Genomic DNA, 24,408 nt, shown 5'->3' with positions numbered 1-24,408 from the left:
ACGCGGACAGGACCAGAAGTTCAAGGCCATCCTCAGCTACTCAGTGATAAGGTCAGCACGGGATAAAGGAAATCCTGTCTCAAAAACACAAAGACATAAGTGAAGCCTAAACAAACCCAACTCTGTGAAGCCTTAACACGCTGCGGAGTCACACTTGAGCAAATAAAAACCAATGTATGTTCTAAAATCTTTCCAATTTATTTTTCATAATAGAATTCTGGAATATTTAAGTAGACATCCTGTAAATAGTAATACTTGACTTACGATCAGCATGGGGAGTTTTGGTTTGCTCCGATTCTGACTCACGTGCAGGAACCTCCTCTTAGGCATCCTGGTGGCCCCTGGTCCTGGGAGGTCACTGCGCTGATGCTGACCTTAGTGTGAACATGCAGTCCATGTCTGCTGTCCCAGTGCTGCACACTGTTGCTGACTCCTAAATGACAGGCACCCAGTACGTCTGCGCTGAAATGTATGGATCAGACAGGCGAAGGACCACAGGCGGCGTTTCTAACACTGTGTGTTACTAACTAACACTGTGCATGTGCTATTCAGCCTACATCTTCAACTAAAACGAAAGCCCAGAATATTAAAAATATACATGTATTAGGCCAGGTGTGTTGGCTCACACCTTTATAGCCCTAGCACTTAGGAGGCTGGAGCAGAAGTGTTGTGCGTTCTGGGCCAGCCTGGGCTACATGGCAAGACACTGGCTCACATAAAAAGAAACAAACTTCTCAGCAGTCACTGAAATGGAAAGAAGCAAAATTAGCCTCAGAGCCTGCCCCACCTCCCGTCCCTGGTTCTCTGTCTCCAGGTCTCCGCAGGCATCTATTATGGTGTAGACCAACCTCACCTCCAACGCCAGCCTCTCTGCCTCCATTGTTTTTACCTTGTTGTTTTTCTTTTTAGTTCTTCCCAAGCGGCTATGCCTTTGCCACGGGCTCCGATGATGCCACCTGCCGGCTCTTTGACCTCCGTGCAGACCAAGAGCTACTGCTGTATTCTCATGACAACATCATCTGCGGGATCACGTCCGTGGCTTTCTCCAAGAGCGGCCGCCTTCTGCTAGCCGGCTATGATGACTTCAACTGCAGCGTGTGGGATGCGCTGAAAGGAGGCCGGGCAGGTCAGTGATGTGGCCAAGGCAGGTTCTGTTTCAGGAAGCCTGAAGAGGCTCCCACAGACACTGAGGCCGGCTGGGCATCCGGGAGCTGTCAGAGCAGCAGCTGGGCGGCTCTCCTTTGTATCTTAATTACCTTTGATGGTAGCTGGAGGAACACTTACCCTACTGAAGAATGACATTAGTCCTAGAATGGGAAATTAGGGGTCAGGAGCAGTAAATATAAATTGGTGCCTTCTTGCACAAATCAGTTTTTTTTTTTCTTACATCCTGGTTGGTTTGTTTATTTATTATTCTGAGACAAATCCTTATGCTTGGAAGTTACTATAAAGGCCAGGCTGGCCTTGAGCTCAGTGTTACCCTGCCTCAGCCTTCCAAATGCTGGGATTGCTGGTGAATGCCGCCATCATACCCTGCTAAGCTGTCACTTGGGGCTATACCATTGCTCTCTAACCTAACAGGAAGCATGGTTTCTGAAGTGGCTCATGCTCTTGAGGCTGACCCTGAGGATATAAGCAGACTGTCTTCCAGGCCTCAACAGGCACCCTCCCATTAAAAGCCAACATAGCAACCATACTGGAACTGGGATTAAATGGAGTAATTTGTAATGTTAACTGAAATAATTTAAAATTATACTCCAGAAGCTGGGCAGTGGTGGTGCATGCCTTTAATCCCAGCACTCGGGAGGCAGATGCAGGTGGATCTCTGTGAGTTCAAGGTTGGTCTGGTCTACGAGAGCAAGTTCCAGGACAGCTAGGACTGTTACACAGAGAAACCCTGTCTCGGAAAACCAAACAAACAAACAAACAAACATATGGTGTGTGTGTATGTATGTATATATGTATGTATGTATGTATGTATGTATATTCCATATACACATATGGCTGTGTGTACTTTGTTACTATAACACAGCAAACATATAAACCTACCCCAAGATAAACTGGTAGGTGCAGTGGGGTTTACCTGTAATCCTAACACTCAGGAGACACACAGGAGGATCACAACTTTGAGGTCAGCCTGGGCTACACAAGACCCTCGTCTCAGAAAAAAGCTTGAAATAGCACGCCTGTGTTACTGCCAGTTTTCTCCTTTTCCACACATCCCTGTCCCCTGAAACTCCTCCCTGTGCTCCCCACCACTGTCTGACTGACTCAAGAGGAAAGCTGGGATCACAGTTTAACAAGTCAGTTCTAATCTCCATTCTCATCAATCAACTGTTTCTTTCTCCCAGTCAGGAGACAGGTTAGTGGCTGATTCCCTAGTCTTAAGCTGGCATTGGTCGTGTGACTGGCATCACAAAAAGAGCAAATGGGAGGGTGTCACCCCTTATTGTCCAATTGTTAATGCAGTTCTGTCTGACACACTTGCCCCCACTTAGTCCCGGGATCCCCATCTCCACTCCACTTGTGCCTCTTTTGCTCAGTCCCCACCTTTAGAAGTCCTCAGAGTTGTTGGACATGCAGGCTCTCCAGCTCTCACAGGAATTATCTTCTCAAGTCAGTTAACAAATCAGAGTTCAGAGTTTGTACCTTGCAAGTAGATTTTTGTAAATAACATGTTGCCCAATGCCAGCGACTCCAGAAATGAGGAATTCTGTATGTGGCTGTTACCTCAATCTGCTAGTCTCCATCAACTCATTTCTAACATGTTTGAGTTCCCGGTTTGCTTTGCTGATAGCTGTCTTCATTGGCGGGCTCAGTACAGTGTCTCACTTTAAAGCCAAATCCAGACTTGGGAGCCCTTCCCTTCCCTGTCCTTTCCGGGTGACTGGAGAGGCCACCTCTGCTTTCTTCTTACTTGGTATTCCAAGTAAAGTTGCCATCCATACACCGCCAGACTGGAAACGCTACAGGGAATACTTAAACAGGATACACTTCTGAGAATGAATGTGTTTAAAGAGAGATAGTGGCCCTGCCATTGCACTTGAACCTCAGAGTCCCTGAGCTTCGTGATTAGGAGGGCGGATAGGTGAGGTGGCTCTGAGGGAGCCAGCGACTGGTCACGCATTCCTTGACTCAAGATAATGAAACGATACTCTCATCTTCATTTGAATATTTGCATTTTCACTCAAATCTTGAGAACTGTTTGTCCTGTGCAGTAAAAAAGGGGATGGGTGAGTCTCAGGTCACTGCAGCGAAGAGAACGTAATGAGCTCGATGTCTTCATCAGGTTAAAACCAGTTTGTGTTTGGTGATGAACAGAAAGAACAAAATGAACGGTTTGGGTCTATTTTGGAGATAGGATGGAAGGCAACTGTCTTGTTCTTGTTGGAAAAGTACACTGTATAGAACTTCCATTTAAAAATGTGTTTTTATTGAAAGTAGCACAGTTCAGTAGCAGAATAGGAATATCATGAACTTACTGAGATGTGGAATTTGTTTTTACATGTTTTCCTAAGCAGAAAAATTACAAAACTCCCAGGTACAATGGCACACACTTGCTATCCCAGCACCTGGGAGGTAGATGGAGGATTGGGATCTTAAGATTATCTTTGGCTGGGTCACAAATTCACGATCAGTCTGGATTACATGAGACCCCTCTTCTCAATTTTTCTTAAATGGTGGACAGTTTATTGCCCTGGAAACCTGTTCAGTCTCTTGTTGCTCCTAACTATGGTTTAAGGCTCCTAAGTGTTGTAGATAACAGGGTTCATTTTAAAAAGTAGGAGGTGAGTCACCTTTTGAACTGTAAAAACAAGAGACTCTTCTCAATTTTTCTTCCCTTTTTTTTAAGATAATGACTTTTCAGAAATTGAAAGCACAAATTGATGTTTTCGTTTTTTTAAAAAACGTTCACGTAACCCACGGTGTCTCGTACTTGACTTACCCTGCCGGCTGTGTCCCCAGGCTGCCTGCTCGTTTTCTAATCACCATCTGCATTGTAATGCACAACTTTTGCAGTTTTCAAACTCCAGTTTTAACTCTGTATTGACCTTTCTTTGTAGGTGTCCTTGCTGGTCATGACAACCGTGTTAGCTGCTTAGGTGTGACTGATGACGGCATGGCTGTGGCCACCGGCTCCTGGGACAGTTTTCTTAGAGTCTGGAATTAACAGTGTCGTGTGTTCTGTTCTCCAATGGCTATCTGGAGATCCATGCTACAGCCTACAGCTGTGAGAAGAAACTCTACCTTCTGTTTGCGGATGAGGATTTTTCTATTGAGATGACTACATACGAAAGAAAGCATCTTTGAATAAAGTACAGCCAAATGGTGGTCAGAGACAATCAAGACTAAGGTCCCTTGCTGAGGGTGAAGGGCCTGGGTATTGAGCAGTTGTGCTGACATTAAGCCCGACAGATTCCTGCTTGTGCTGGTCCTTTCTCTGTAGATTAGAATGCACATTCTGTAGCGGGTGACTGTGTGTTTGCATTTTGTTAGGGACTCCCCTTGAACTCTGTATATATGAGAAACATCACATTTTTAAAGTATTGTCATGGTAGAGCCAGGACAGGCAGCAGTGATATTGTAGATATATGTGCTGTCTGAAGGTGTCCCCTTGGGCTCTGACATTGCATTTGAGTCAGGATGGCCTCATGATTAGGAGGGCTGATAGGTGAGGTGGCTCTGCAGAAGCCAGTGGCTGTTCATGCATTCTTTGCCATGCTGGGGATCTAAGTAAGTGCTCCTTTTGAGTCATTTGAGGGGACAGGTGATGTGAAGGCCAGGGGGTAAAAATTTCACCGACATAGGGGGGCACAATGAAATGTCATTACAATTTATTATAACCAGTAGACATTGGCATGTATGTTAATTTTTGGTATTCTAAAAGGCTGAGCCCTTTGAACCTTTAGATCTTGCTGTTAATTTCACATTCTGAAACCAAGTTTGTAGAATGTACTAGTATTTCAGAAGTTTGACAAAACCTGACTTGCCCCTGCTTCTGAAGACTCCTGTCCAGTATTCTCTGTAACGGGTAGGAAAAGTGGCTCACCTTTAACATTTCTGAGAAATGTAAACTCATTCACTCAGCTGGCACTAACATATATAAGATGGCTTTATGAATTCTGTGTAATGTGAGATCTGAATTGGTATAAATTATCTGCACCCTTAAACCTTTGCTCTTCTATTTTGGTGGTGCTGCAGAAGGAATCTAGGGCCTTGTGCCCACAAGGCTTGCTCTGCACCCCGGCTCCTCAGATGCAAGCAAGCGTTCTGCTGCCGTGCAGTAATTCCTCCAGAGCACGACGTACCTGTTCCTACGCAGCTTGCAGCTGAGTGTGCAGAGCCGGCCCCTGGAGCCTACAGCATTGTTTCAGAGGGTCCGCTCACAGCAGGCTGTCCAATTGCTCTGTCCTGCCTCTCCTCTTGTTTACTCCTAAAATTTAAATGACTGACAATAGCAGACTGTTACCTCTTGCTGGGTGCTGCCTTCATGGGTTACCTGGATGTATACAAAACATTGTTTGAAACTCAGTAACACATATGTTGCTGTTTGTTAAAGTTGATCACCTGTAACTGTAACTTTAACACTTCCAAACTCTGGCATTTTCATCCTTATACTGTGACTGTGCCAGTGTATGTGTCTGCTGGGATGAAATCAGCAGCAGCTTTATTAAGGTCAGTTGCGCTTCACGTACTACAATGAACAGAGCCTCCTCCCCCACTGGACCTAAGTGGGGCAGAACGGGAATGAAAAGCTGACAGACACAGGAGAGCTGGGGCCATGGAAGAAACTGCAGCCCCCAGGAAGTGAGTTTGTTACATGGAATGGCCCAGAGTTAGTGCTGCTGCATACAGGTGAACAAAGAGGCAGCCTTTACGGTACGCAGCTGGACCACGGAGACAGGGTTAGCTAATCTGGGTGAGGGCGCTATGGTGGACACAGCCCATCAACACTCATACCCAAGCCATTCTCCCGCACGTCTGAACCCAAGCCATTCTCCCGCACGTCTGAAGCAAGGGTCCTTGTCACGGGAGCGCCCGTGTCACGGCACACATTCCACACATGCGCTCCCAACAGCAGAGAGGTGAACCAAGATACAGTATTGAAGAGAAAAAGACCCATCAATGGCAGGTGTGACTGTACCTCAGTCCTCATTCTGGGACCCCTTTGCTCTTGCCTATTTGTGAAATAGGGAGGTTACTTTATGAAGCATAGCTCTCTGAAATAGGGCACAATTTACTTAAAAGAGAAGAATAAAAAAGACAGTGCTGGGCTGGAATCTAGCCCTCCTTGTATGTGCTGCGCTGTACCTCTGGGCTGCACCTGCGGCCTGCCCCACCCAAGCCAGAGCTGAGGCACATTAGAGGGTCGCAGTCATGTCCCCAAAAGGGTGTGTTTCCAACACTGCTGTGTAACTCAGAACTCATCCAAAACTCTGTTCAAAACAGCACTTCTGATATGTATTTTAAAACGGGGCTAAAGGATTTAATCTGTGGTAAAGTGCTTGAAGCGCAGGGCCCTGGGTTCAGTCCTCAGCTTTGTCAGTCAAAAGTCATACTGAAGAATTCTATGGCCCTAAATATTTTAGAATGGAATTCAGGGCAGGAGAGTTGGCTAAGCAGATAAGAGCACTTGTTACTCTTGCAAAGAACCTGGGTTCAATTCCCAGCAACCATGTGGCAGCTCACAACCACCTGTAACTCCAGTCTCAGGGAATATGACTCCCTTGGACACAAGGCAAACATTTGTACACATAGATCTATATTTAAAAAGGGGGTGTGCTTCCATGTATTCAAAGCTTGTCCCTTACAATGCAGCTGGAGAGTAACCATGCGAACATATGGCTCACTGCATACAGTGCCAATGTTTGGCACAGTAGTGACCGTAGTCAAGCTGCTTTCTACTGGTGGGTACCTTTAGGGTTTCTCTGCAGTTTGTTGTGGCTAAATACACTGGCTTGCCTGAGACATCCTGAAATTAGCCTGTATAATGTGCCTTAGCAGGTTGATGCTTAGCATGCAAAACATCAAACAAAAGTTTGAGACTGGCAAGATTTTTAACATTTTGCTGTGGCTTCTGCCTTGGCCTCTAGCTGATTCCACAGCATTTTCCCCGAGAGTGTTGCAAAGGCACACGATCTTTTCTAAGACATTCCTCAAAGTACTGTTCAACAAGGACAGCTCTACCCTGAGATGAGAAAGTTCATTTTTGGCAGCTGTGCTCCATGTAATATTCCAGGTCCCTAACGAGCTTGGACTCAGTTGTGATACACATATACTGTATTGAATTCCAAATTCATAAAAAACAGTGAGTGTTGGGCTCTGGTTCTTCAAGTTCAAGTCTAATCAGTGGCTGTCATTTTAATTTAGACTTGGCAAGCTGATTGATGATGTGTTTCTGAGATGTAAGGAACTTGAATCTGAACAGGACCTAGTGCAGTCCCGTAACCCTTCGCCTGGGGGGTTGCATGTGAAGGACCACAGAGGGACCACTGAGAGTTGAGGCCAGTCAGCCAGGGCTGTGAGGTGGAAACCTTATTTATCCCAGGGACTGGAGAGATGGCTCTTCTCACAGAGCACAGGAGTACAGTTCCCAGTCAACTGCCTGTAACTTCAAGGGGCCCAAAGCCCTCTTCTGACCTTCTCAGGCCCCACACACACAAACCTAATTTAAATAAATCCCCCTTTGAAGAAAAAGAAACCCTATCTTAAAAAAAAAAAAGACCATAAAAATGACCATTCTATTGTTGAAAGTACTCTCCAATCCCATTGAAGACTAGGGTTAGGAGTAAAACTAAGACTTTGTTTTAGAAGTGAAAGTATTCAGGGAAATTAAGTGGGTACGAACATCTTGGATTTTGAATCATAATGCACATTCTTGTATTAACTAGCCTAGAAAAACTGAATAAGCAGACCCCAGATGGACCCTGCCATCATTTAAATACAGAACATCCCTTTAGACTCTGCAGATCAGACCTGGCTTGTACTGTGTTTGTTTTCTGGCCACTGTGGAAAGCACTGGTTTTACCAAGATGATCTTAAACTGATCCTGTGGGACGTGAGGCGCACAGCAGACTCACTTCTGCTGGTCACAGGTGCTCATGGGATGTCTGAGTCAGCACTGTTAGCCACAGGCAGATGGAACATCTTGTATTTAGGAAATATTTTCCATGTTTATAGTTTTCTAAGAGTTTTTTTTTTTTCTTAAACCCAATGGCTGATTTTGTAAAACAGGTGTAATAATGTAGCATTATGAGGAAAAAAACTTTTCAACTATAAGAACTGTATCCAACAAAATCTTCCATAGCATAGTCTGTTAACTCGGACTTCTGTGATACAGCTGTAGGCTGTCCAGGCCCTTCTGTCTTTATACAACGGTGCTCTACCCTATCATTTTCTTCTCTTTGAACATCTGCATTGTTCAAAGCCATCAGATAGCATAAATGTGTCTTGAAGCAGATTTGAGAATTTTCCTATAAGGCACCTTGGAAATGCCCTCAAGTATTTTCAACACAGAAAGCCAGCTGACTATGAATGTCAGCCATATGTCTAAAGCTTTCCCATACAAGCAGAGGACTTGTGCCAGGATCCAACAGTGCTGAGCTAGAACAGTGATCCCCTATTTGTTCAGTAGCTTGTGCAATGCTGTTGTAGTAAGCTGTACTATACTCTGTAATCAATAAAGTGCTTTTCACTGTCTTCATTGTACCATGTTTTAAGTCAAATTTTAGTGAGATTTTTAAAATTAAGTCCCAGAACTAATTAAAATTTAGTACTTCCATAGTTAACTCTACTTACTTTGTTTAAATGCTGTTTTTATTGTTGTTGTTGTTGTTTAATAAGAAAGGAAGTAAGGGAGAGACTGGCGTGTCACTGACCCAAAGCTAGCTTTTAGTTTATTATTAAAGCCACCAATTTCTCATTCACAGATAGGTCATTCCTTCCCTTGTGGAGCACAAGAGCAGGTCTGTAGTTCTAGTAGTTGGGAGACAGACACAGGAAGTTTCCAAGTTTGAGGCCAGCTTGGATTACATGTAAGACCCTGTCTCAAACAACATGCTTCCCCATTAACTAAATGGTAATTTAGTTCCATTTTTTAAATTGAAAAAAAAATCTATTCAATGTTTATATCTCAATTTTAAGTTTAATGAGAGTTTTGAAATAGTTACCAAGACAAACATAAAACATTAAGAGTCAGGCATGATACATGCCTTTAATTCCAACATTTGGGAGGCAGAGACAGGTAGATTTCTGAGTTTGAGACCAGTCTGATCTACAGATCAAGTTCCAGGATGGCCAGGGCTACACAGAGAAACCCTGTGTCGAAAACACCACCAACAGAAAAGGTTTGTATTCTACCTGTTTAGGGAGTCCTGCTGGCTCAGTACTTACAAGTTGCATGTCTACCACAGAAAACCTCTCAAACTGATACTGACAGTGGCAAACCAGGGATCTCTCCCTGTGACTGGCCAAAGGAACTAAATGACAGTGGTGCAGTCATCGGGGCCTCGGGTGTGAGAAAGACTTCCATGACTATCATGAGAATGACTGGGATAGAAATGAAAAGTCACTAACAGATAGATGCTGCATTTATAAACTAACGACAAATAGGTTTATTGTCATCTTTCAAGCTTGCATACTTATAAAAATGTTTTGTAAAAAGTTAAAGATCATATAAAGTTTATAAAACTGTAAACATATACAGTAAATCATCAAGTATGTGTGTAATAACTTAGCAGAAACAGTCATGATTACATTCTGTGTAATGCATGAGCCCAGCCACAGGTGCACTCTAGTCTGGTAGAAAAGCTGGCTTCCAGCAGTAAAACAATCTTTTCTCAACAGCCACGACTTCACCAGCTGGGAACTGCACTCCTATCCAGTGACAAAAAGCATTCTGAACTATGAACGCTCATCCCCAGACTGAGAGTACACTGAGATCACCTGCAGGGCTTCTTGAAGCTTGCTGCAGGCTCCAAACTTGATATGATTCTACAACTCTGTGTTGAGCTTGAGAACCTGCACTTACAAGTTTCAAAGTAATGTTGATAACCCAGTGATCAAACCCAGAGAACTACACTGAAGCATGCTAATTATGTGGCCAGAAGTTAAAGTGCTCGGTGTAACTTTGTAACTTAGGTTAGCAGACCTTGATTTCAGATAAGTTTTTCATGTAATTTTCACCTAATCACACTTGGTTACCATTTGGGGGGTGAAATATCAGCAATAAAAGCAAAATGTAGTCACGTGTGTTTAAATTTGAATACTGCAGCCCTAAACCCAATTTTCCTAAAGCATAAGTAAGTTTGAAACTTTTTGATGGTCTAAATAATGGTATAAAATATTGTAACATTCTTTAAAATTTTAAAAATAAGAGATGTACCTATGGTAGGCGCACACCTTTAATCCCAGAAGGTGGACCTCTGTGAATTCAAGGACAACCAAATGGAGTGTACTGTCCCCTGGATGGCACAGCTGGCATCTAACAAAATACCCATAGGTTAGCACTTTATTTTCATGGTCAGGTCAGAGAAGCAACCGGCCTCTAACACAGAGGCACACAAAATACCCGAACCATAAACATTTCACTAACACAGTGATTTTTGTGGTTGTTTTTGTTTTGTTTTTTCAAAATGGTTTCTTTGTATAGTAGTCCTGGTTGTCCTGGAACTCACTTTGTAGACCAGGCTGGCCTCGAACTCACTGAGATCCACTTGTTTCTACCTCCTGAGTGCTGGGATGCCACCATTGCCTGGCAAGAGTGATAATTTTTAATGGGGTCCAAGGAAATTCATGTAATTAAAGTCAAAGCTTCTAGTGGGGACAAGCTCAGTGTGTCAGTGAGATTCCTCCCAAGGATCCATTTGTCACAGTCATGTCACCATACACCACGTACACCTCCTGTGCCCCATGCTAGCCATCTCTTCTGACCGTCCACCTCACGTTTAGGCAGAAGACCTCTCCTTGTTGGACTCAAGGCTGGAAATGTTAGAGACAGAGCAGAAGACCAGAGCCAGATACTTCATGCGTGACTATAATGACAGGCCCTCCTATGATTTCACATGAGTTTTAATGAGGATAAAACTGTGTAGTAATGGTTACATCCTTGCTGTGAGGGTGAAACCCAGGAGCAGCCCACACTCCCTGGTGTGAACAAATCATCTGATAAAGAAATTCCATATTCCCATTAAAGAAGGCATCAAGAACTAGTGAAGGAAGATGAAAAGATCTCTAACTCCTGGATGCCAGGAAGCAGTTACTCAGAATCAAAGACAGAAAGCCCTGGTTAAGAGTCGCAGGATGCCTCAGAGGCTGCACAGCTGGTTCCACTGAGTCTAAAGGAACCCATCATTTAACCCGACAGTTCAGTCTGTAAACTACCGCTAATGATGTTATTGCGACACTTCAGAAAGTGTGACCCCCCCCAAGACAGGTCATTACCACAGTCTCTGCAACGCATCAGTACTCAGAGTAGTAATTCATACTGAGGTTATTTCATAAAAATAGTTCTCCCCTTCTTCCAAGTCCACTTCCTCCAATGCAATCAGCACAGCAACCTTTGTTAAGATTCTTCATTGCTTGAGTGCAGAAATTTCTTCGAAAAATTCTCCAGCTCACTTTCAAGTTGAACGGCTTTATTTCTAGTTAAGACAATGAATACACCTAATTATCCGAACAGTCAGTGAGAAAAATATGTTCTATCCAAACTGAGAAACAGCCCTCTAAGCAGCTGTGGCCATCCTTATTGAAACTCATATATGATTGTTACCACGTGGCTCCTGCCATGCTCACAGTGAACATCTCAGAATCTGGAGTGGTAATAAGGTGTGGACTTCAGTATTAAAACAGTCTAACAGACAGCTTAAACAGGAGTCACATCTTACTTACATCACGGTCATAACTGTACAGTGTAAAGTACTGAATGACTCACACACTACATGCAAAGAAGCTGGCAAGGAACACATTAGGACTATAGTTGATATAATAAACTGTCTATGAGAGGAAGCCTTGACTGAACTGCCAGATGCAGATCTACGCAGCATATTCGCACACCATGCCAGGGCATATACTCACAAAGAAGGGACTCTATTTGGAGAGGAGTTGTTTTGCCCTCTCTGCACGTGTGGCTGAGGTCACAGAAGTGAAATGTACGTACGCTGGTGAATATATTTCTTCAGGTGACACTCTTGAGACACTAGACAGGATGGCTGAGCCTAAGTTGGTACAGCTGTGATCCTAACCCACCATGCGCTGCTAGGCTAGACTGACTTTCAAGAGGACTGCACTGTGAACATCAGAGTGCACTTGGACACACTCAGGGCTCACAGACACTACACACCTGGGCTGTGCTGCAGCCTACTGTCTAGGCTGGAAACTGGCTTGTGGTGAGAACGCTACAATTCATGAAAACAGAAGTTAAGCACTGTGCTGCACGGTACCCTTGCAAAGGCGATGACGAATGTGAGCGCTGTGTTGACACATTTTCATTTGACTAATTACATATGCACCCCAAACTCAGGCCATGAGGACCATCCTCCAATCTGTAAACACTAGCCATAAAGCTGTTCTTTGATGCAGAGCTATAAGCTGTATGATCCCTGAATCAGCAGTGTTGTTCAGGTGGTACACAACAATACGCCCAGACATGCTGGCAAGGGAGTAAAAATAACTGCCAAGTTAGACCTGATGGTGACACTTCCACTACTGTCTCCCAAAGGATCCATAATAAGTCATAACAAAGCAGAAATCCAATTTATCAGGACACTTGTATATTCACTGCTTCAAAGCAAGTGTCCTCAGTCCTCAGAAAGAACAGAAGCTATGTTTTTGGTTTTATTTGTTTGTTTGGGTTTTTTTGAGTAAAGTCTCCAGTGGCCCAGGCTGACCTTGACCGTGCTGACACAATGCCCAACTGTCATTTTAAATTACTGAACTTCTGTTCTGAAAGAGAATTATCCTAGCCTAACAGAGAGTAGAAGTCCTGGAAATTTCCTTTGGTTCAGATGGATTCCTGCTGCAACTGGCTTTCACTGAAATTTCAGAGCACGAGGGAATATAAACATGAACAGTTACTGTCTTTTTTAAAAGATTTATGTATGTTGGCCTACATGTATGTACTTGCACTTGCTTGACTGGTGATGAAAAATGTCAGAAGAAGGCACAGAATCTCTTAGAACTAGAGTTATAGGTGGCTGCTGGGTGCCCTTTCCTGTATACAGTCTTTAGTTTTATGAAGTCCATGTGGGTGCTGGGAATCAAGTAGGGTTCCCCGGAAAAGTATCAAGTATTCTTGCAAGCCATCTCTCCAGCCTCAAACATGAACTCTTAATTTAAAGCAACAAGAAAAGTTAATTTAAAAGTTCTAATACAAAGTCATTAGTGATGTCATATAATTACATTTTGGATGTGAGATGAAATTAGATATTCATGTTATTGAGAGGGAAAAAGTTTACCTTAAGAGCTTCGAGTTGTTTTGTATTTTCTCCAGCTGATCTATTTCTTTGGATAATTTAGCAATTTCTTCTTCCAGATGTTTTTGAGTAACATCAACTTGTTGGCACAGTCTAGCAAAAGTGGTAGCCATTTCTCTAAAAATAAATAAATAAATATATATATGTATATATATATATATATATATATATATATATAGAGAGAGAGATATGTTTTCTGAAACAAATATATATTAATAAGAAAAACCTTAGTTTTGTTTTTGAGACAGGGTTTTGTTTTGTTTTGAATATAGTCCTGGCTGTCCTGGAACTCAAATCCACCTGCCTCTCTCTGCCTCTGGAGTGCGGGGACTAAAGGTATGCACCACTATGCTCAGTTAAAGAGGAAAACTTCAATACTAGCTAACCAGAAGGCCAGCACGACACTTGGAAGCTTAGGACAACTGCAGGCTCCTTTATTTTACCTGAAGACAACACACTCACAGACTTGGCTTCAGCTGCCACAGGGCCGTGAATACAAACCAGACAAACGCTAGGACTGCTCGAAGAAAACAAAGGCAGCACCCTAGAAGACAGAGGAGCAGAAGAGGACTTTCTGAAGAGGACCCATCAGTTCAGGAGTTTAGGCCAACAACTGACAAGAGGAAACTCAAACTGACAAGCCTCTTTACAGCAAAGGACACGATCAACTGGAGGAAGAAACCCAGTGTGGGACAGATCTTGTCAGTTGTAAATCTGAGAGATTAGTATCTAGAATGTAGAAAGAACTCAAAAAACAAAAGTCAAGAAAACAAACCACCCAAGTAAAAAAGGAGGGGGGGGGGCTTTAGATCTGAACATAGTCCTCAAAAGAAGAAAAATGGCTTAAGAAATATCTCAAAAATTATTCTACCATATGACCCAGCTGCTGGATTCAATCTTCTCCTTCAGACATACTTGCTCAGCTCATTGGTGCTCTATGGACAACAGTGAGAAATGGACACACACATGTCCCTTCCCACCTGCTCAATAAAAACAAAAACTGTTAAGGGTGGGGGGATGACATTCTTTTGTGAGATAAACCACTGAGGTAAGTGGTGTTACCAGAGGCCAAGGTCATATCCAGTCTGAGTGCTGAGGACAGTGCTCTGAGAACAGTATCTGGATTTTACCCAGGAATACCTCTCCTCAGTGTGCACCTCAGACATAATTATCTAACACATTTCTCTCGCAATTATCTTATATACTATCACCTATCTTCTGGTTTATTTAAATAGCTATTTTCTTCATTCTACAGATACCCATTATGACATATGAAGCATTTTTCATTGTTTATTAAATACTGACATTTGTCTAGTATGTCATAACTAATTTGTGGTTGCCTCCATTATAATGTAAAGGGAGGGCCAAATTAATTTTCAACTTTTCATTTCCCATAATTCCTACAATTATGTTGGGTGATTTTTTTTTATAAGAAAGGGAGGTGTGGAGTTATACAATTTATTTGTAAGACCTTCACTCAGGTCCAAGTGTCTTCATCAGAGGAAACAGTTCCCATTACACAAATGAAATTACAAAACAAGAACTCGAAAAGTACTTAGTGCACACTCATGAACAAGTCTCTGAACCACAACTCTACTTGTTTTGACCTGTGTCTCAAAAAGTTAATTACCTGTTAATTTCTGTAAACCCTGCCTCTTGTCTAAATCATCTCAAACACTATGCAAAGTAACTGGTTTCGGAGCTCAATGGCTGGTGACAGTACTCCCAGAGCTCCCAATTACCCAGACCTAATCTCCACATGCTACAGTCCTGTCCTAGAAATCACATGCCCTTCTAAAACACACTGCCCACGCAGGAATTTCTTTCTTCAAGGTTTTTTTTTCTTAAAAATTTATATATTTATTATGTATACGGTGTTCCAGCTGCATGTATACCAACATGCCATGCCAGAAGAGGGCTCGGATCCCACTATAGATGGTTGAGAGTCACCATATGTTTACTGGGAATTGAACTCAGGACCTCTAGAAGAGCAGCCAGTGCTCTTAACCTGTGAGCTGTCTCTCCAGCCCTCTGCATGTTCTCGAACACATTACCTTTCACCTAGTCTACCTATTCTGCATGTGTAAATCTCACGTCTGCTTGCTTCCAGGAACCCTTATTAAAGGGTTCTCTTTCAGGCTTCCCTTCCAGGAAGGAAGACGTCACTTTGCTTTGTTCTTTCCTGCACATTACCTCTTTAGGTTGAGCTCCTCTGGGACTAAACTGTCTCAAATTCATTTAAATATACAACACTGCCCCTGGTTTAAAGGAATTCAATACACTTCTTCTAATATTTAAATATACAACACTGCCCCTGATTTAAAGAAATTCAATACACTTCTTCTAATATTTAACTGTTATAAAAGCAGAAACTGGGGGTTTGTGGTTAAGAATAGTTGGTGCTCCTGAAAAGGACCTGGGCTTGGTTCCTGGCAATCACGTGATGGCTCATACCAACTGTAACTCCAGTTCCCGGGGATCTGGTGCTCTCTTCTCATCTCCAAGAACACTAGGCACACATGTGGTGCAGAGACATATGGTGAACCACAGCCCAAGAATAAAATTGTGTGAGAATTGAGTGCTTGTGAGAAAACTCAGAAAATAGAACAAGAGTCTTGTGACCACAGTTTCTTCAAGAACATGGTTCTTGGAATGTGTTTTGTGCCCCTCCCTGGTGTAGCAGACAGAGGAGAGAGTTTCTTTCAGACTATTCATTACAACTGGCTATTGTTATTTGCTTTTATGCCCCTATGGAAAGACATATTTCTGCTATATGAGGCTTGTCCTTGTGATTGTATGCTTTACCTATGTGACTCTTCTTAACCTTCAGGGTATAAACTGTCTGATGCCCTGAATAAACATGGCTACTGCATGAGACTTCAGCTTGCTTCCTTTATTGCCTCCATCCTCCCAGGTCCCACTGCCTCCAGAGCAGTAAATAGGCATATATGCAGGTGTAACATTCAAACCCATAAACTAAATCTAAAAAACAATGGCAAGCATGGTAGCCTCTTCCTTCAATCCCAGCACTCAGGAAGCAGAGGCAGGAAGATCTCTGTGAGTTCAAAGCCAGCCTGGTCTACAGAGTGAGTCCAAGATCAGTCAGAGCTTTACTATGAGTGTGATTTTACTCAGTAACAACTTTTTCTTAAAAAAAAAAAAAAAGAAAGAAAGAAAAGAAAAAGAGAAAGTGGGTAGACCTAGAACTATAAGAAAATCCTTTTGAGATCTAAAAACCAATGCTGTTACAGACTTGAAGTTTGAACTATGATAGTAAAAAGCACATTCTATTCATCACAAAATCACCAGGGCAAAGAGGACTCAGGAGATTGAGGCAGGAGGATGGCCATGAGTTAGAGGCCAGCCTGGGCTACAATGAGACCCTGTCTTAACAAAACAAAACAAACAAACAAGCAAAAATAAGAAGTCTGTTCACTTAATTGAGCCCATTTAATGAATGCTAAAAATTCAATCTTCATAATGAAGGAACCACAAGCATTTGAATAGGATCATAACTTAGAATAGGTTTGCTAAATAACTATTTGTTAAAGACGGCTCTCCTTCCTGTTCCTATACACCAACTTCCAAATGTCCAACCCTACTCTACCAGGGAATGAGGAGTGGAGTGCTGAGAGAGAAGCAGGGGCGAGCTCTTGCTGTCTTGGATGTGCCTACACATGTGCTCACCAACTGCAGAGGTCCTCTGCAGGCTACACCTCCCTACTTACTGCTGGACTTGGTGGCTGCAGTTTGCACTTGTGAAGCTCACAATCATCTGCAGCTTCTCGGTTGCATAGTTCACAAATTGCTGCTTAAATGCTCGCTCTTTAGCGCGGGTGGTCCAAGTCAACCTTTCATAAAGGTACAAGGCTCCATACATACTTAAGGAAACAGAGATGAGTTTCCAGCCCACTGTTTTCCAAATCTGCAAGACAAAGTCACAGCTCACTGTGAGAAATAAACACATTAGAAGGACACAGTGATCATCTTCTAAAAATGTATATACCTTCCTCATAAAGAAATCTGATAGAAAAAATATAAACACTAGGATGGAGTTTCACAGCCTACCACAATTGATGGGCTGAATTAAGCTCCCTCCCTTGTAAAGTTTTCTTTAATTTTTTTATGTATAAGTGTTCTGTCTGCCTACATGAATGTATGCCAGATGTGTGTGTAGTGCCTGCGGAGGCCAGTAGATGGCATCAGAACCCCGGGACTAGAATTACAAATGGCTGAGCTGCCATGTGGGTGCGGAGAACCAAGCAGGGGTCCTCTGAAGAGCAGCACATCTTAACCATCTCTTCAGCACCAACTTGATATTATCCCCCCCAAAAAAGGAAGAAAGAAAGAAAATTATATTTTAGGTTGAATGTTTCAAACATTATAACAGCACATACATGCTGTTAATGAATAAAAAAACTGAACATAACTTACTAATAATCTTTAATAGTTAAGACAGCTCCCATGGTATTCAGAGACAGTCCTGCAGGACACATCTTGTTTGTTGTGAAAGATTAAACCAGCCCTCACAAAAGAAAGGCAAGTTTTCTACCAACTTGGCTCTTTCTTGTTATGTCAATATATAAATAAATCACTTATTTGTGTGCTATAGTGAGAAAATACGTCATTTTATTAAAAGTCAGATACGGTTAGGAAGGTAATTCAGTGGTATAATGCCTATTTAGCATGTGCAAGGCTCTGGGGGCACTGCCCAAAGAAAAACAAACAAACAGCAAACAGAAACCAACTCAACAGCTTTCATCCTAAACTTACAGGGAAGGGTGCAGGTAGGTAGGGATGCATGTGTGCATGTGTTTTTAAAGATAAGTTACATCTGTAAAATCTTAGTCACTACTTTTTTGTTGTTGTTTTTGAGACAGGGTTTCTCTGTGTAGCTGTGGCTGTCCTGGAACTTGCTCTGTAGACCAGGCTGGCCTTGACTTCACAGAGATTCACCCGCCTCTGCCACCGAAGTGCTGGGATTCAAGGTGTGCACCACCACTACTCAGCTCCCTAGTCACATTTACAATTTACAAATTTTCAGATGCTTGAATTTCCTGAGAATATGATCATAACTTTATTAAAGAATTGTTTCTTACCACTCCCCCAACAACTAAGATGCCCATGGAGGTTCTAGAGGTGAGAGATGCCAATCCTGTGATCAAGGTGATCATGAGCTCTTCCTGAGCTGCACCGTCTGGGGTTGCTGGATTAGAAGAAGCAGTGGGAGTTGAAGCCAAAGATCTAGGGAGCTGCAGAATTTAGGAGAAGAAAACAACACAAAAAAAAGAGTTACAAAAACAAAAGCTGTTTTAAAAAAAAAAAAAAGAGGTAAAGCAATTTATGGGGGGAGGGGAAGGTTCCAAATAATGAGTAGAACACAGCTACACAAAGAAAATAAAAATACACTAAAAGTTCTTTTTCTTGTTGGCTGTGGGGAGGGTTGTGACAGTGTCTGACACAGTTGCCAAGGCTAGCCTGAAACTCAAACTCAGAATCTTCCAGCCTTAGCTACCAGACTGCTGAAATGACAAATATGTACCTTCACAGAAATTATTTTCTATGTGAACTAATGATATAACGAACAATAAATTTAATAGTAAATCAATAAGAATTAAAACTGGTTTTCTAAGAGTAACTTTTCTTATTTTTCATTGTGTGTGTGTACATGCAGTATACCCCAAGAATAGGGGTGTTGGATCCCCTGGATGTTACAGGCAATTGTGAGCTGCCTAAATGTGGGTACTGAGAACTCTGAAAAAGCAGTAAGCACTCTTAACCATTGGGTCACCTCTACTAATTCTATCTAATTCTATCTCCTCTAGATAATTCTATCTCCCAAGAATTAAATTTTTGTTTGTTTGTTTGTTTTTTGTTTTTCAAGGCAGGGTTTCTTTGTAGCTTTGGAGCCTGTCCTGGAACTAGCTCTTGTAGACCAGGCTGGCCTTGAACTCACAGAAATCCGCCTGCCTCTGCCTCCCAAGTGCTGGGATTAAAGACATGGATCACCAACCACCCAGCTAAGACTACTTTTCTTTTAAGAGTTGAAGATGTAGCGTAGTACTAAGCCTTGTGAGCTTAGCACATGCAATGTCCTCGCTCATTTCTAGCATTAGAACAAACGGCCGGGCAATGGTAATGCACACCTTTCATCCCAGCACCTGGGAGGCAGAACACATCAAAGAAGATTAAAAAATAAGCCACAGGGGCTGGAGAGATGGCTCAGCGGTTCAGAGCACTGACTGTTCTTCCAGAGGTCCTGAGTTCAATTCCCAGAAACCACATGGTGGCTCAAAACCATCTGTAATGAGATCTGGTACCCTCTTCTGGCATACAGGGAGGCAGACTGTTGTATACATAATAAATAAAACCTTTAAAAAAAATTCAGCCACACACTGAAAAATCTATTTGGACATCACCTATCTGTAAAGTAAATTGTAAATTTACATGCAGATGATAGAATCCCTAAACTTAGTAGTGGCCAACAATTACAATTAGAACGTGAATAAAAATATTGCTCAAGAGGAACACACCTGGGCACTGGTGGTACACATCTTTAATCCTAGCACCTAGGAGGCAGAGGCAGGTGGATCTCTGGGTTCGAGGCCGGCCTGGTTGCCAGAGTTACAGGACAGCCAGGACTACAAGAGCCCCATCCCCCAAGAAGAACACAAGGGCAAAGGGTTTATTTAATAAGTACATGAAAAGGTGTTCAAATCAGTCATTAAGGTAGTGTAAATCAAACCCATGATAAGATATCAGTTCACACTCATCAGGATAAGATAGACAATAAAACAAGCGTACAAAGTACACCTAGAAAATTTAGCCTTCACCGTACTTGCAGGCAGGGTAAAATGTGACCAGCTTGGAAAAAAATTTGGAAAATCCTAAGAAACATAAACATAAGTGCCAGGAGTGATGGTCACCTGTGATCCCAATGTTCAGGAGGCTGAGATAGGAAGATCATTACATCTGAGGCCAGTCTGGACTACAAAGTAAGACCTTGTCTAAAAACCTAAATTAGCAGGGCATGGTGGCACACATCTATATCCCAGAACTTGGAAGGTAAAGAAGATTTCACATTCAAGGTCACCCCAACACACACACACACACACCCCAGGCAGCGGAAAGGAAAGAAGGATGGGGGCTGGAGAGATGGCTTAGTGGTTAAGAGCATTGACTGTTCTTCCAGAGGACCTGAGTTCAATTCCCAGCAACCACATGGTGGCTCACAACCATCTGTAATGAGATCTGGCGCCCTCTTCTGGCCTGCAGGCATACATGGAGACAGACTGTTGTATACATAATAAATAAAATCTTTAAAAAAGAACAAAAAGAAGGATGGGAGGCAGGTAGGGGAGAGAATGCTAATAAAAGGAAGTTCACCTCAAATTACCACATGGCGTAGCATTTACTCCTGGAGTACCCCCAGAAGCAAAGCACACATCCACATGAGGGCACACATGCACATCCACAGCATTTTCAAAAGCAACTATGCAGTGCTATTCACAATGGCTGCTTTAAGAACCAAGGCAGTTGTACAACAGCAAAGGAATGTATTAAGAAAAATGTAGTTCAGGACAGGCTCCAAAGCCACAGAGAAACCCTGTCTCGAAAAAACCAAAAAAAAAAAAAAAATGTAGTTTTATGTGTGGGTTACATGAAAGCCTTTATTGAAGATGAGATGTTCTGTCTGAAGAATATTTAAAGTTTTCAAAAAAGCATATACCCCACAAACATAAAGAGAAAAGATAGTTTATATATGCAATAGAATTCTAAGTTATGTCATTTTCAGGAAAACGATAAAACTAAAGAGAACCATATTACATGAATAAATCATATGAGAAAGACAAGTACTGGATGACTTTTCTCACTTGCGGGTCCTGGACATGACAGGTACATGTATCACATATATACTGGGGATATGCAAGCAGAAGCAGAATTGTTTAGGAACAAAGGCGACTCATGGGAGAGGTAGAAAATGAGAACAGAGTGAATAGTGGAGTATTAGGAGGGTCAAAGAAGAGGCCCAAGCACCTTTAAATGAATATAAAAGGGGAGGTGTATATAAACATTATCTTAAAATTTGCTTAGTAGAGCCCACTTAAGTCTAAAATAGCAGTCTCTCACTGTCCCCTACTGACACTAATGAAAAGACTCCCCTGACATGCTACATAATCACTTCTGCAGGCTTCATTGGCAATGACTTTCTTGCAAAGCCAGCCAGCACACTATGGGCCAATGGACGGTGGAGAAATAAAATGTGTTCCACCTATTACTCTGCCACCTGGAGTGCTACAACACTGACACATTGAGGATGTACCTTGAAAACATCCTACCTGAGCTCTGCCTAGGCACCTGAGACACTAGGGAATGTGCAGATGGCAAATCCAAACTGACACACCTGACTACTGCTAACCCCAGAGACATGAATGATGACCTGCCATAAATGGGCAGGAGGGAATCTCTGGAGAAGAACAAAAGTGTTCTTCTTTAATTTTAATTATGTGTTTATGGAGGGGGCTATGTGTACATTAGCCTACAATGGCCAGAGGGTGTCAGATCCCTAGAGATGGAATTACAGTTCTGAACTACCCAGGGTGGGTGCTGGCAACCAAACTCAGGCCCTGCAAGAACAGCGTGCATTCTTAGTCACCGAGCCACTTCTCCAGCCCCAACAGAAATGCTTTAAAAGTAGACTACAGTGATGTTTTTAATTTATTTTTATGTTTACTATTTATATGCACATGTATGTGTTTGTGTGAATGCATGACAGTGTGCAGAGACCAGAAGAGGCTATCAAATCCCCTGGAGCTGGAGTTACAGGTAGGTGCTGAGAAGATACTCAGGTCTTCTGCAAGAGCAAGAGTGCTTTTAACTCTTGAGCTATCTCTCTAGCCTCTGGGATGGTTTTTACTCCATAAACTTCCTCGAAATTCTAAAATTAACAAAAATTAAAGCTTATTCTAATTTATTTAAAGTCTAGAACCAAATTTTAAAAATACTTCCTGTAAAGTCTGAGGATCTGAGTTCAATCCCAGAAGCCCAGAACTGACTCCTAGATACCGTCCTCTGAGCTTCACATGTGGCTCACACATGCACATGAACATGCATTGTACACACAGGCAAACATGTACAGATACAAAAAGTGAGTGCAGAAGCTGCAGACATGGCATTCATAGTATTAATGGGCAAACAAACTCCAACTCAGACGAGGCTGGATGAGACAGACATGAGCTCCTAAGTAGGCAGATTGGAGTAAGCCAGCTTATAAGTGAACCTGCATGAGCACTGTTAAGAGTGCCAACTGGGGCAATCAAGACACATACCTGAAATACAGGCTCAGAGAGCCCAAGCAGCACCCTCTGTGCATTTGTGGAGCCCAGGAATCGATGCACAAGGGAAGACCAGCCCAGGGAAAATCGAAACACAATGTCCTCTTGAAAATCTGAACACAACTTGTGGCAATTGAGATCATAGCTGAGATCAAATTTTTTGCAAGGTATGAGTGTATGAAGCTGACTCTGTATACCAGCTGGAAGTAATGGCTTCAAGTTTTCTGGAAAAAAGATTACATTTATTTTAACAAACAGGAGTATGTGTTTTACCTTCCAGGCAATGTACCCAAATGCAAACAGCCCTTTATGAAAGAAGTGGGGAGAGAGAGGGGAAGGAGGGAGGGAGGGAGACAGAGAAGAGAGGGAGAGAAGAAGGGATGGAGGAGGAAGGTTATACACGACTCTGGAGACATGAACATTACCGATAATTTCTTGTTGTGACTGAAGCATGGAGGCATTGACTTCATTGGTGCACCGATCAGCCAAATTTCTTCCCATACCATCTTCTATGTGCTTATTTAATTCCTATCAATAATAATTGTAAATGTCCACATTATTTTTTCCATATAAAGTAGGTAGATTTTATAAAGACTGTTGAAATGATCTTCTTTTGGGTGGATGTTGGCAATCGAACCTAGAACTTCACAGTTGCTAAACACATGCTTGACCACCAAGCTCCATCCCCAGGCCCTCTGAAATTTTACATGTGAGACAGTTTGTATTTACTACCAGAGCATGGGAGCTGTCATCCTCTGTACAGGAACTGCCAAGAATGCAGTGAAAGAGCCACTAAACACACCAATAAAGCAAAAAGCAAGAGAGCAGCCTCAGAACGAATGGCCAACAACTTGAACTTACACTCTTATACACTTTCAGTACACTGGGGGTAGGATGAAAGTCAGAACAAAACTCATCAACCAAAACAGACAGTCGACAAATTTCATCTGTCATTGCACAAGAAACCTGAAAACATTAAAAAAAAAACTCGGTGTTAAAAATTAAAGTCATCCACAGCCAGCCAGGGCTACATAACATCCCCTCAAATAAACAAACAAGATAAAATAAAAAAAGATTAGCAACTACAACTGCTGAGAATATCAAATCAAGGGACATACTCCTTTAAGGTAAGAGACAGACACATTTAGTGCTAACACACACTGCTGCTTCCAGACACCATGACCAGAGACGCTGTTACCTTGTTGGCCACCTCCTCCGTGACCTCCTTGATTTTCTTCTTAACCTCTAGTGTTAGGAGGTTCATCTGGTTTCGGATGAAGTCCAGTCTATCAATTTGGTCTTCCCTCTCTTCCATTGAATAAACCCTATTTTATTAGGAAGAGTGATCAATATGTGGGCCATGTTAAAGTCTAAAGCAATTAATTAAGCAAGGTCATTCATTTATATCTGGAACCATTCTTTAACATGACACAAGAAAAAAGAAATCTTGCCGGGCGGTGGTGGTGCACGCCTTTAATCCCAGCACTTGGGAGGCAGAGGCAGGCGGATCTCTGTGAGTTCGAGACCAACCTGGTCTACAGAGCTAGTTCCAGGACAGGCTCCAAAGCCACAGAGAAACCCTGTCTCGAAAAACCAAAAAA

The 24,408-nt window shown here is 42.4% G+C and overlaps 2 protein-coding genes across 2 annotated transcripts in view; one reads left to right on the top strand and one right to left on the bottom strand.

The window, feature by feature from the left end:
- The window catches only part of Gnb4 (G protein subunit beta 4), a 46,783-nt gene extending 38,083 nt beyond the window's left edge, over positions 1-8,700 (top strand). Inside the window, exons 9-10 of the mRNA XM_005343765.2 lie at positions 910-1,126; positions 4,065-8,700. Of these exons, the coding sequence (XP_005343822.1) occupies positions 910-1,126; positions 4,065-4,171 (324 nt within the window). The 3' untranslated portion in view covers positions 4,172-8,700. The remainder of the gene's footprint in view (positions 1-909; positions 1,127-4,064) is intronic.
- A 2,356-nt stretch (positions 8,701-11,056) lies between these two features.
- The window catches only part of Mfn1 (mitofusin 1), a 41,892-nt gene continuing 28,540 nt past the window's right edge, over positions 11,057-24,408 (bottom strand). The window contains exons 11-18 of the mRNA XM_005343764.2: positions 24,006-24,132; positions 23,669-23,773; positions 23,233-23,335; positions 22,802-23,031; positions 18,572-18,724; positions 17,201-17,397; positions 13,455-13,589; positions 11,057-11,642 (exon numbers count right to left, since the gene is read on the bottom strand). Of these exons, the coding sequence (XP_005343821.1) occupies positions 11,564-11,642; positions 13,455-13,589; positions 17,201-17,397; positions 18,572-18,724; positions 22,802-23,031; positions 23,233-23,335; positions 23,669-23,773; positions 24,006-24,132 (1,129 nt within the window). The 3' untranslated portion in view covers positions 11,057-11,563. The remainder of the gene's footprint in view (positions 11,643-13,454; positions 13,590-17,200; positions 17,398-18,571; positions 18,725-22,801; positions 23,032-23,232; positions 23,336-23,668; positions 23,774-24,005; positions 24,133-24,408) is intronic.

Source organism: Microtus ochrogaster, chromosome 1, assembly GCF_000317375.1.
Source record: "Microtus ochrogaster isolate Prairie Vole_2 chromosome 1, MicOch1.0, whole genome shotgun sequence".
Taxonomy (NCBI): domain Eukaryota; kingdom Metazoa; phylum Chordata; class Mammalia; order Rodentia; family Cricetidae; genus Microtus; species Microtus ochrogaster.
The sequence above is the reverse complement of the archived record's forward strand: the minus strand, read 5'-3'. Positions and strand labels throughout refer to the sequence as shown.